We start from the raw sequence: 12436 nt of genomic DNA on the forward strand, positions 1-12436 counted from the left end.
TATAACTTATTTATTTCTCAGTGTGTCCCCTCATGTGTTAACCAAGAATATTATGCTTGTGCTTCTGTTTGTTTGTCACACAAGTGTAAAAACAGACAGACAGGAAACAGAGTAACAGCTGATTAGAGTTCGATCCAAGTTGGACATGCGGTTTTCAAAGCTGTGTTGTAACTCATAACAGAATATTTGTATTAAATCGGTTACATTTGTATTTGAATGGGTCCTGGTAACTTTCTAATTGTCTTTATTATTATTTGTTTGTTTCTATTTCTCCTTTACAACAGATTCCCAGTCTTCCAGTAAGTGAAGAGGACTACACCCTGGCTCGTTCCCGTACCTCTCCTTCTTCTCGTACCATGAGTGAGCAGTACCATAACCTCATGGATCACTTGAAAAAGCAGTACGAGGTTAAGATGCACCTTTCCCTCATCTTTATGCTACATTTTATCTGAAAAAGCACCTTCTTGACGTCCACCTTACATACTGATGTTAATGTCACGGTTATTAGTTACGAAATGTTCATACATTTTGTGATTGCGATTCTTAAACAGACAAATAACAGTTGTTCTTTATTTTGTTGTCCTCGCCTACGGTATGTTCTCTCACACACACACAACCAGCCCTCTTTTGTTCTCTCTCCATGAACAGAAATGTCTGGGCCTCTCCCAGCAATTCACAAACACGGGAAACGTGGCCGAGGCTTTAAAGTAAGAAACTTTTTTTTGTATTAGTTTTATAACCGTGGGATTTTTTTTGCAGTCATGTTGGAGCTTAACATTAAATGATCACTGTTTACCTCAAAGGCATCAACACCAACTTCTAGAACAGATCTGGTTGTGATCACATTAAGTATAAATTCACCTTTTCACAAAATTTCAATAAAAATCTGAAATCCAGAGAAAGGGTATTATGACTCAGATTAATGTAGTTTTTCTTCATTTTAATGAATGTCTGTAATAAATCTAACTGAGAACTTCTGTAGTTCTTAATTATATTGTCAGCATGCACACAGTGATTTTAGCTATCTTTATATATGGTTTACCTCTTTATAATATTGTAGTTTTCTTCAAAGATTTCTTTTTCAAAAATTTCAACATTTAACCTTTGAGAATTGTACTTTAAACCTTTTTCTCATCTTCAGAGGGTTTGTCCTGCTTCCTCGTTTTTCTGGCATAGTTTGAAAAATCTTGTCATGTCCTAGAAAATTTGGATTTATTTTTACAGATGATGCGTTGTGTTTTGTAATCGCGGATTTTCAAATGCAGTGATATATGTGTTTGTCTCAGGAAATGGAGCTGTTCAGCTGTGCAGTTATTAAACTTGTTGTATTTCAGTACCAGGCGAGACCAAGATGTGTGTAAATGCATAAAAATGACAAAATCAAACTAAAAGAAAAATGTTTTTTTGTCACACAGATCTAAAAATCATGACTCTGTCTCTCACCCAGGTCTGAGAAGTTACTTGAGGAGACCATGAAGTACATAGAGATTCTAAAGAGCGCCTACACAAAGGGTCATCCAGTCCCCAAGTGCCGCACCGAGGAGAGAACCTTCAACTCTATCAAGTCAGTAGCAAACATTCAGAACACAGATTCATTCATAATAAACACCATCGCAAGTCGCTCAGTTTGTCTGTTGATCCACCACTTTGGTCCAGAAGGATTTCCATAAATCTTTCGTGGTCTCCTCTGGCCAAACGTTACCTGATTTTTCTTCTAGTCATAGTGTTGCCAAGTTCTGCTGCGCTCTGTCAACATTATCCTTATTTAACTATCAAATTTTCAGCTCAGTTTATATCTTAGTAACATCCTGACTGGAGATCAAGTCACTTCAACAGCGTTATCAAAATTAGAAAAGAAAAAACTAACCAGCTCTGTAGTCGGATTAGATTAGTTAGATTATATATTTTGGTTTTTTGTTATTTTTTTTAAATGGTTGATTTAAGCCATGTTTTTAATAAATTTTTAAGGCAGATGTATTTGACAAATGACAAATACATCTGCCTTAAAAACCTAATACAAATCAGCCTGCAGTATAATGGCCAACATGATGTTAATTAATGTAATTCATCCATCCAGAGGACGCCTGTGATAAAGACTACTAATCATCTGTATAACTTTTTGTTACTCATCTTGTGGCGTTATGTCAGTGCCTGCAGAAAAAGGAAAATCTGTCAGTCAGTCAATTAAGCCGCGGTTCATCAAACTGTCACTTTTATTGTGTATTTTTTAAAACATTATAATCAAGATGTTTTGACTCTATGAGGCTTGTCCTTTATATTTAATTTTCTACTCGTACATGAGCTGTTTCATTTTGAAAGCAAATGATTGAACATTAAAGGTAGTGCTTTTCCTGACTGGAGTGATGGATGACTCAGAGTGACTCATTGTGACTCACTCTGCCTCTGCTCCAGTGTCATACGGAGCTAACAGCTAAGCGACTGTGGCGGTGACTCATTCATCAGTTAATTGTTTGCCTCTCCGTGATGCTGACTGTCACTTTTGAAGCTGTTTCTGAATGGTGTTTTTTATGTTTGTTTGTTTGTTGTTGTTGTTTTGCTCTGCAGGATCAACCCCAACCTGACACTCAATGACCTGATACTGTACGTCACCCGAGGCATCAACCTCCCAGCTCCCTCTGGTATTGAAGTCATCCTCATCTTTGAAATTACCAGGCAGTAATCTGTCAGATCGCTGTGCCCTGACACCTAGCTTCTCTCTCCCCACAGGTGTCTCTGCTAATGATCTGGATGCCAGTGTAAAATTTGAGTTTCCTTTTCCCAGCGCGGTGAGAATCTTTCACATTCACTCGCTGCGGACGTTTCAGTCCGTGTATTTACATATGTGCGTTAATGAATTGTGTGTGTGTGTGTGTGTGTAGGAGGAGGCTCAGAGGGACAAAACCAACACAGTAAAGAACACCAGCAGTCCAGAGTTTAAAGAGACTTTCAGACTCAACATCAACCGCGGCCACAGGGCCTTTAAACGAGTCATACAATCCAAGGGAATCAAGTTTGAAATCATCCACAAGGGGTAAAACGCAGCAGCTTCAGTAGAAAAAAAGAGAATATGCCTCCATATCGGTGTGTTTTGTTTGGTTTTTTTCCCTTGTTGTAGCTTCTGTAAATTGTATTCTCTGCTGTGTTTACAGAGGCCTGTTTAAGAATGACAAAGTAGTGGGAACTGCTCAGCTGAAGCTAGAAGGTCTAGAAAATCACTGTGAAATCAGAGAGATCTTAGAGGTGAGTGTTGATTACGCGTGCGAGCACCCACACATGTTCAGAGGCGGTTTAACTGCGCGCGTTTATGTTTTTTGTAGGTGATGGATGGACGTAAAACTACAGGCGGCAAGCTGGAGGTGAGGGTGAAGATCAGAGAGCCTCTGTCAGGCGTCGAGTTGCATCCAGTGAAGGAGAAGTGGCTGACTCTCGAACCAGTCTCCACGCCGACAGAGAAACAAAAGGAACGGGTGAGTAGGGTTATTAATTAAACGCCTTTGTCTTTGGACTGAAACACGTCCAGCTCAAGCAGGGACGTACACAGGAGTTCCATGTGTGATGTAAACTGTGCAAAACACTGAGCCAAAGTGCTGCCTCACAAACTGGATGTTCATATGTGTCAGAGCAGAAGTGTGAAGTCAGCCAGTATAAACAAAGTGTTTGGTGGCTGATCAAATAGTGTCTGAAACCACATCTATTTTAAAACTGGTGATCTACCAGTAACATCCCACTTCACGCAGCGATTTTTTTAAGTCTTAGAGTGTACAAGATTTTAGCGTCTTCGCGAGTTCTCTTTATTCTTCACGCAATTACTTTATGAACTCAAGTGCTGGTGGTTCTTTGGCACAGGAGAAACTGGCAAACTCTTGAATCCATACTGCTGCATAATGTTTAGTCAATGAGTGGAAACACCGTGAAAGCCTTTCAGGAAAAATGGAGACTACAGCGATATCTTTATCTGAACAATTGTCGTGTTTCGCTGCTTTCTGAGAAACAGTTTTCACACGTGAATTTCAGACAGTTTCAAAAGAATCACAGTTTTACTTTCTCACATGGAAAAAACAGCAGGAAATTGGATTCTTTCAAAATATAGACCGTTCTATGCAGTTCAAGTCATAGAGCTGCCTGGGTAGAATTACAGAAGCCAGGATGCATGATCACATAAATGCAGCAGATATATGGAGTGGAAATGCAAGAAATATATTTGAAAAGCACAAAATAGGGGGAAAAAAATGGCTGTGATGGAAGTAGTTTATTAAACATGGCTCCACAAAAGAAGGAAACATGAGAAGCATGTACTTTCCTCAAATTATTGCTTTTTGTTATTAGTTGTTTTACTTGCGTAATTTCTTTCAACCAGGTTGTTTGAGGTGCGACTGGCGCTGTTGTAATTACATTAGCTCATTGTGTCATCTTCTGCTGCGATGATTCAATGAGGCCTGACTTGAGTGTTAATACATTCGTGTGCTTTTTGTAAAGTATGTGCTGCATTTAAATAGAAATGACAAACAGCGTTGCTTTAAAACTCACTCAAACTCTCGGCTTTAGGCATCTTTTTTCCTTCTTCGTGTTTGGGTCTCTTACTGACGCTTGTAGTCTTCGGTCACAAGCTGAGGATCTGCTGGTTTTTCTGCATATAGTTTGAAGACTAGGAGAGACAGAGCTTATCAGTTGGTGGCATCAGGGCTTTACAACACTTTTACATTTAGCTGACTCTGTGGACTCTTTGAAGAACCAGTTAAAACACTTTTTTTTAGTCAGCCAGGCTTCTTTCCTGATTTTAATTCATTCTGTATCGTTTTTTTTTTTGTTTTTTTTAGGACAATTAATGTTTATTCTATTTTATTTGTGTACACTGCCTTGTGACCACTTATCTGTGAAAAGCAGTTTTAAATAAATGATGCTTATTTATTGATGTTTTGCATCTACACATATCCTTACCTATGGTTTAAACTGCAATCTATTTCACAAACAATTACAAACAAAGTTGAAACAGAATAGTGACAAAGATTTGAATTTAAATACTTTGAGCATGCTGGAAAGCAAATCGTCAGTCCAGTAGCTGTACCAGCTTTTAGTCTTTCCCATGTCAGTAGCCAGAAGAAGCAAAAAGCATTGCTCACATCGTAGCAGACAGCAGGCTTTTCACTCACATTAAGTGCGGCCAGTGCCTTTTAGATGTGTTTGGACTGCAAACTTGTTGTGTGTAAACCAGCCTGCTAGTCAGATTACGGGTAAATAAAGGTAGGCATTACAAAAACTAGCAATGCACAAGTCAAATAACCTGATTTTCATAAACCTGGGTGAAAATGAGTCAGTTGCCCAAGAAATCTAAGAAATGCTCTGGTCTGCTTGTTTAGGCTCCATCTCCTCAGTCCAAACCGAGACATGGAGGAAACGGCAGGAGCAGCTCGGATCAGCCTGCATCTCCTCGGTCTAAACCGAAACACGAGGCGAGCAGCAGGAGCGGTCACTCCAGCAGCTCCCCTCCACAGTACAAACTCCACAGCTTCAGCCTCCTCAACTACGACAAGGAGCGGCTGGAGAGGAAGGTAGTACTGCGTGTTCATGCGATCCGAGTCGACCCACAACGTGCACTTCACTGATGCTTACAATGGCCCGAAGGCGCCAAGGTCTCGTCACTCATTACGCTTGTCTCTCAGATTACAGAGTACAGAAAGAACAAGCGGGAACCCCCGTCTGACCTCATCCATCAGCACAAAGAGGTCACACACCGACTGCAGTGGCAGAAAGCACAGCTGGAACGAGCCTCTCCTGCCATGCTCACAGGTAACACACACACACATCTCTTACTTTTGAACGTGTGCTTTTACCCCTCCCTAAAATCTTAGCCTGACTCAGTTTTGGAACAACTTGACCGAGACAGGAAAGTCTTTTGTCAACAGCATCTATGTAGAGCAGTCCAGGTCCTCAAAGTATTGGCTGATAGCAGCACACAGCTCCATCACAAGTCCATCACAGGGATCACCACTACAGCCTAGAATTGTTTCAGCTAAATGGAACAGTTTTTGTCATTTCTGCTCTGTATACCACAATATTAGATATTAGATTCAGATTCAGTTGCTGCTTTTTTGTGAGTCTTTGCATTCACAAACTATTTAATAACTGAAAAGCTCCTTTAGGTTAAACTGTCCCATTTTTTTGCCTTGCGTTTCATTATTCGTTTGCACTGTTAAGTGAAGTCGGATCAGTTTTGCAGCATTTGGCTGAATCTGAGCAGCGCCCTGTGCACTTCAGAATTGATCTTGCAAAACTCCAAATCTAACTTTTAAATTATTACATTGATGAACGTCGGACAACATCTCTGCAGCTTCTTTTTTGTCAGGCAGGTTTTGTGGCAGCTTTAATTTTTGCAGTAATTCAGTCTGATAGATGCATCAAATTGGCACTCAAGTCATAAATTGAGGATCCCCCTCTGCGGAGAAAGTAAAATTGGTTTTATTATTAAGAATTATTAAAGGTTTTCTGCTGCTGTCACTGTCTCTGCATCTCAGAGAAACTCTACCTCAGCGGTCCCCAACCTTTTTTGCGCCACGGACCGGTTTATGCCCGACATTATTTTCACGGACCGGCCTTTAAGGTGTCGCGGATAAATACAACAAAATAAAACTAGTACCGGTACCGAAAAACAGAAGATTTATTCATAACACACGTGAAAAGACCCAGGAAAACCGAGTTAACGATAAAAACGATAACAAAATAACGCTGAAAACCGATAAAAACCCTGAAAACTATACATTTCACACCTGAGCCTCAACTCTCACGGCCCGGTACCAAACGACTCACGGACCGGTACCGGTCTGAGGCCCGGGGGTTGGGGACCGCTGCTCTACCTGCATTTGGCAGTGTCCCTCAGAGTGGTTGGTTGGTCGGTTAGTTGGTTAGTTGTGGGCTTTGCTGTCCTTGTTGCTGCTGTGTCAGTCTCTTGATGTGTGTGATTGTGCTGCCACTCCACAGATCCTGTGGTGGAGGCTGCTGCATCGAGGGGCCATGAGTTGCCCTTGTGTGCAACTTTACCCAAAGCACAGGCAGAAACGAGCTGTTTTATGGTTACTGGTTTATTTGTTCTAAATCTACTGAGGAAAGCAAACACAGGACTCACTGGCTAAAGACGAAAAGAGAATTAGCTTTGAGTAACGAGACGTCTCCGTATAACTGTCCAACTCAAGAGTACATAGGTGGCAGTGCTTCCTTACTGGTTTGCAGTTGTAGCTGAAGAACAGACTCACTGCTCACAGAAAAGCTTATGAACAAAATACTATACAATGTTAAAAAAACAACAACAAAGAATGCATAAATAACAAATGCAGCATAACTATTTCTCAATATGGGATTTGAAAAAAAAATCTAAAAATCAGTATGATGGCAAAAACTGAGCCTAAATCCCAGGTCGGGATGAACCGTTTCCCCATCACTTCTTTCTGTTTTCTCGCAAAAAATTCATTCTGTTTAAGATGATGATGATAACAAATCATATAACTCACTTTTCCCTTCACCACATGTGCAGAATATGAAAACGTGCTGCAACGCTTCGTTCAAGGACTTTCTGAGTCTGTGAAAAAATACTCCAGCCAAGGAAACCGGGTGAGTGCAGGGTCAGGGTATGGACAGGCGTGTGTGTGTGTGTGTGTGTGTGTGTGTGTGTGTGTGTGTGTGTGTGTGTGTGTGTGTGTGTGTGTGTGTGTGTGTGTGTGTTTTAGTGTGAAAACTTTTTTTTTTTTATTCTCCTTATATAGGACGCTGCCAAGGATGCACTGGGCAGGTTGAAGATGGTTGAGAATGAGGTAAGGCTTGCTGTTGTGTAATTGTCATGTGTATATAAAAGCAGTTTGTTCAGTGTGTTTACACCTTCTCTCTGCTCCAGCTGGAATCGCTGAAGAGGAAACGCACCGGATGAGAGCAGAATAAGGAGTGGAGCCTTGGCTGGAGTACTGTTTTCTCTCTTTCTCTCATACACACTCATATACCAAACGCTACAGTGGGTACAATAAGCACCTTTAGCATGATTCAGTGCTGCAAAACAACTGCATGAGCTAAACTGCTAATTCAGTCAGTTGTTCCTTTAGCTTGTGTCATATGTGGTTAGTTACCTGCCACAATAACCTAACAAACGGCTGCAGCCGCCAAGCAGACGGCAATTAAAAACACATCCAAATGTGTAAAGAGGGAGATGCATTTGCACTTAAACAAGACAAACACTACAGGAAACTGCTTCTAAAGAATGGCTTTACAGACTTTACTGGTATTCTATTTTGTTTTGGGTTTTTTTTTGTTTTTTTCCCAACTTTCCTGTGACAATTCTTGATGAAGTAATCTGCCAGAAGACTTGACGTTTTCCATTCGGCACCGGCTTTTGGTGTCTACAGATGACCAAAAATATGTGTGTGTGAAGGTGCGTGTGTGTGTGTGTTTGTCCACGCACTCTTAGGTGTGTTTAACCAGTGAACTAGAGTTTTTTTAACCTTTTTCCCTGTATTTTATGTGTGTAATGAGCTTAATCTAATCTGTCTGCTCCAGTGTTCACAGATTACAGTAATCTGCTCCGTTTGGAGTGCTGTGATACGGGAATAAAAGAAAAAAAAACAACAAAAAAATGGGGCTTCGGGGTGCAGCAGCCTACATCCCATAATAAGGGATTAGTGTTTATGTCACCAAAGAGGCGACTACATCAGACGTAGAGTCGCCTCTGGGGGCTGGGAAGAGGGGTTTTAACAGCGTGCCATGAATGTGGTAGCTTAGCCTCGCTAAGAGATTGCTGCGTCTTCATCAGCTGTTTCTTCTTTGTCGTCTTCGTCATCTTATTTTCCTCGCACCCATTGCTTTCAAGATTATTCTTGATTAATAGGCTGCCCTACTCAGAATCTATTTAAACTCTTAAACAATATGAAGCCCGCTGTGCTGTCACTTAGTTTAAAACAGTTTAGAGCTGCTGCGTCAGAGTGCTTTTTTTCCCCCACAGATTGTGGTGGATGCAAAAACAGAATTTGTCCCACTGAGCTCTCCAGTGGCAGCACAGTGGATACTGAAAAATCTAACCACAGGAAGGCGGCCCTATAAGTGTCAGTATGGCTGGGTAATTGCTCATTTCTGTCTCAGTTCTCCTACAGACACCTATGTCATCATCATCTTCTTCTCTGCCTTCCCTTCTTTTTGGAGAATGACGTCAAGCGGACAAAATACAGATAAAACCACTTAAACTTTGACACGCTGACAAAGTTGAGGTGGGCAGATTGCAATGATCAGAATGATTTGCCACAACACCACAAGATGTACAAAAAAAATAATCCAACAAATGTGGGCTGCCATGTATTCTGAGATCTGGGCAGATGTTTGGTGTGCTAACCTGACAATAGCTCCTGTTCCACGTTGATTGCATCCAGCCGGGATGTAGCAGACTACTTTAAGTGAGCCTTATTGTGCGTTTTGTGTTTGAATCCTCAATATTAACGATGTCTGGTAACTCCAGTTAATAGTTTTTTGGTCATGTGACACGTCAGATAATCATGTGTTCACGCTAATCCACTCACTGCTTCACTCCATTAGCAAATAATCCCGGTTAAAGTTGGCCTTCCACTGTGTGGTGACCCTTATGTAACACCCGTTGCCCCACTTTTTTTTTTTTTTTTTAATCAACAGAGGACATCTTTTGACTCTTTGTAAATGTTATGCTGATTTTGATCATCTCATATTATTTTGTAGATAGACCGTAGCATTAGAACATCAGATTGCAGTATTAAACATGGCTTCAAATCTTTAAACGTGCTCCCTTTTCTTCTAGGTGATCGTTTGTGTCTTATTTAAATCTTTGTACGGCACAGACTATAATCTTGAACGCTCCTAAAACTCGAGCTCGAGCCAAGCAGGTCTGGATTAATGTCAGTGATGCATTTATGCAGCAGTGTAGTTTAAGTACAAATTTATTTGTAAAGCTTTGGGCATTAAGAAAGATTTAAATAGTGAATCAGCGGATTACTCAACTTAAGCAAATTTGAAGGTTCTTCTAATGGTTTTCATACTGTACACAGGGGCAGAGCCAAGGGGTGAACACAGCTGAAAGTCTGAACCACCTCTCTGTCCGGACCTTACACTCAGCTGTAAATCTGTTAGAGGGGCTATGCATGTAAAAACTGGAGTAAACATGTGCCTGTTTGTTTCAGCAGAACCATTTTCTTTGACAATCAGCAGAGGGTTACATAAAAAAACAAAATTCTTAAAGTCCTTATGGTGGAACTCTATACTTCCTTGTATAAGTTAATCATGAAACTGAATGACCAATATTTGGAGATCAGTTTCTGGGTCGCCAGAAGTAATGGCCTCATGTTAGCAACACACACAGAAAGGAAAGAAGCCCCCAATTACTGCTTATAACTTTAAAACAAAGGGACTAGTATTTAATTTTAATGTTCCCGTGTTCTGTTTTGTTTTTCCTGTGGATGAAACGCAAAGCTGACCTAAAATGATCAGAATTATTTGAAAACAGAACATCTGTCCCAGGAGTGGGGTTCACAGAAAGACCAGCTCTAATGGAAAATAGTGAGTTGGACTAAAACAACAACAACACAAAGATGTCGTTCCGATTAAAAGAAAAACATCTGAGTGCGACCGTGTAGCAGCTGCATGTTTGAGCCTGCACAAAAAGTGCAACTGCACACCGCCACCCCATCCCCGCCTAGACCACCCCCACTTTTTTTTTTCTTTTAAATCCAGAGCTGTAACCCCGCGTCACCCCAAACACACAAACGCACTCCTGCCACATCACCCCACTCCCCAAATAACCTTGCGGCCTCTGAGGCTGATCTGTTGTCGTAGCAACGAGCTCATCAGCATTCAGTGTGGTAGGTGGATGGTCAGGACCCGGGTGGAGGGACATATTGTTAGTTTGTCCTGCTGGTGACTCACACTCCGTTTCTGCATATACAACACACCACAACACACACACTCCTGCTCACTCTCTTTTCATACGATTGTTTGGCTCTCTGTCTTTATCCTGTTATTGATTTCATTTAAAAAAGTTTGGTCTAAGTTTTGTTATTTTTTTGTTTTTTACTACTTTCTTCCTGATGAGTTGGGTAAATGTATCCATTTATTGTTGAAGCTGACATATTTTAAAAAATTTGCTAAGTCACGTAAGGGCAATCATTATAAATGTAATATTTATATTTGGTAAATATATGGCATAATATGCTCTGTCTCTCTTTTTTTTAAGTGAATGTCTTGATGATTGATGCAGTTTAAAATGGGAATGTATGACGGCCTGATTCTTGAGGCTTTATTATCTTATGTATGAGGTTGGTGTTGACACGAATAAAGTGGTGAAACCGCAGTGAGTTTGTGTCATTATTAAGTCTATTATAGGGAAGTATAACACTAAAACACATGAAATGTAATAAAGCTAACTAAAATAAAATATAAATGCAATATAAATGTTTGGTAAGGATGTCTACTTAACTCTGAGGGTTTGTATAAAAACTAAACCTAAGAAATGTCAAATGATGACAACTAAACTGAAAGAATGAGAAGAAAAACATCCCAGAAACCAGCTGAACAAAAAAGAAAGAACAATTAAGAAACACATGTTTGAAACCACATTTGAGTATTGAGAATAAATTAAGCAGGGGTCAGTTTGCCCTTCCACATGGAAGACTTGGTTTAATTAATTTGAATTTTCTCTGCATCAGAAGAGGATGCAAATGTATTTATGTAAAGAAAAACACAAAAATCAGGCACCCGTTGACGATTCAACACGTATTTTTCTTGTAGTGGAATATTTCACTTATGCTTTCACTCCTTAGCAAGCACACTTTATCTCTCTGCAAACAGCAGAGTCTTTAGTGGCTTTTACTCAATGCCAAAGGGTAGAACAGGTTCAAATGCTTCTTGTTTTTCCTCTGATATCCGTTTGTGTGACTCTCATTTCAGATAATGTGAGAGTCACAGACTTGTATATGAAACACTGAGGTCTACTGTGCTCTTTACTCATTAATGCAAATCATTTATGAGTCTGTGCTGTGGTTGGTAACATGATTTTAATTTTAACTAAAACAAAACACTAGGTGTGGGGAAAAATAGTAACTGGATTGAAAACAAAAACTAGACTTCAGACAAAAACTTGAAAAAAAAACATGTAAAACATCTTTTAGGTTTAGTCTTAGTCACTTATGGGCTTAAAATAATAATAATAATATACTGCTACAATATAATAATAGTGATTCATGATTGTACTGTTATAAACTTGTTAAACTTCCTCTTAAATCGCCTCCCAAATACCTCCCAAATTATACTAATAGTTAAGAACTGAAACACAAAGTAAGCTGAAAATAAACATTATAAATAAATAAATGAATAAACCTGCTCTGTAAACTAGCAGAAACAAAAATGTATTGTAAAATACTTAAAATGGAAAAATAAAACAGTTTTG

At 39.9% G+C, this 12436-nt stretch overlaps 1 protein-coding gene across 2 annotated transcripts in view; it reads left to right on the plus strand.

Annotated features, from left to right (window-relative positions):
* Nucleotides 1-11341, plus strand: part of cc2d1a (coiled-coil and C2 domain containing 1A) — a 19763-nt gene extending 8422 nt beyond the window's left edge. For both annotated transcript variants that reach the window (XM_084930620.1, XM_084930621.1), the window contains exons 16-28: nucleotides 285-407; nucleotides 649-707; nucleotides 1448-1564; nucleotides 2566-2639; nucleotides 2728-2786; nucleotides 2880-3031; nucleotides 3150-3240; nucleotides 3318-3467; nucleotides 5358-5549; nucleotides 5661-5787; nucleotides 7526-7602; nucleotides 7755-7802; nucleotides 7883-11341. In XM_084930620.1, coding sequence (XP_084786746.1) covers nucleotides 285-407; nucleotides 649-707; nucleotides 1448-1564; nucleotides 2566-2639; nucleotides 2728-2786; nucleotides 2880-3031; nucleotides 3150-3240; nucleotides 3318-3467; nucleotides 5358-5549; nucleotides 5661-5787; nucleotides 7526-7602; nucleotides 7755-7802; nucleotides 7883-7915 — 1302 coding nt within the window. In that variant the 3' untranslated portion in view covers nucleotides 7916-11341. The remainder of the gene's footprint in view (nucleotides 1-284; nucleotides 408-648; nucleotides 708-1447; nucleotides 1565-2565; nucleotides 2640-2727; nucleotides 2787-2879; nucleotides 3032-3149; nucleotides 3241-3317; nucleotides 3468-5357; nucleotides 5550-5660; nucleotides 5788-7525; nucleotides 7603-7754; nucleotides 7803-7882) is intronic.
* The last annotated feature ends 1095 nt before the right edge of the window (nucleotides 11342-12436 follow it).

The sequence above is a fragment of the Perissodus microlepis genome, chromosome 6, assembly GCF_051167445.1.
Source record: "Perissodus microlepis isolate ML-2025 ecotype Zambia chromosome 6, ASM5116744v1, whole genome shotgun sequence".
NCBI classification, from domain to species: Eukaryota; Metazoa; Chordata; class Actinopteri; order Cichliformes; family Cichlidae; genus Perissodus; species Perissodus microlepis.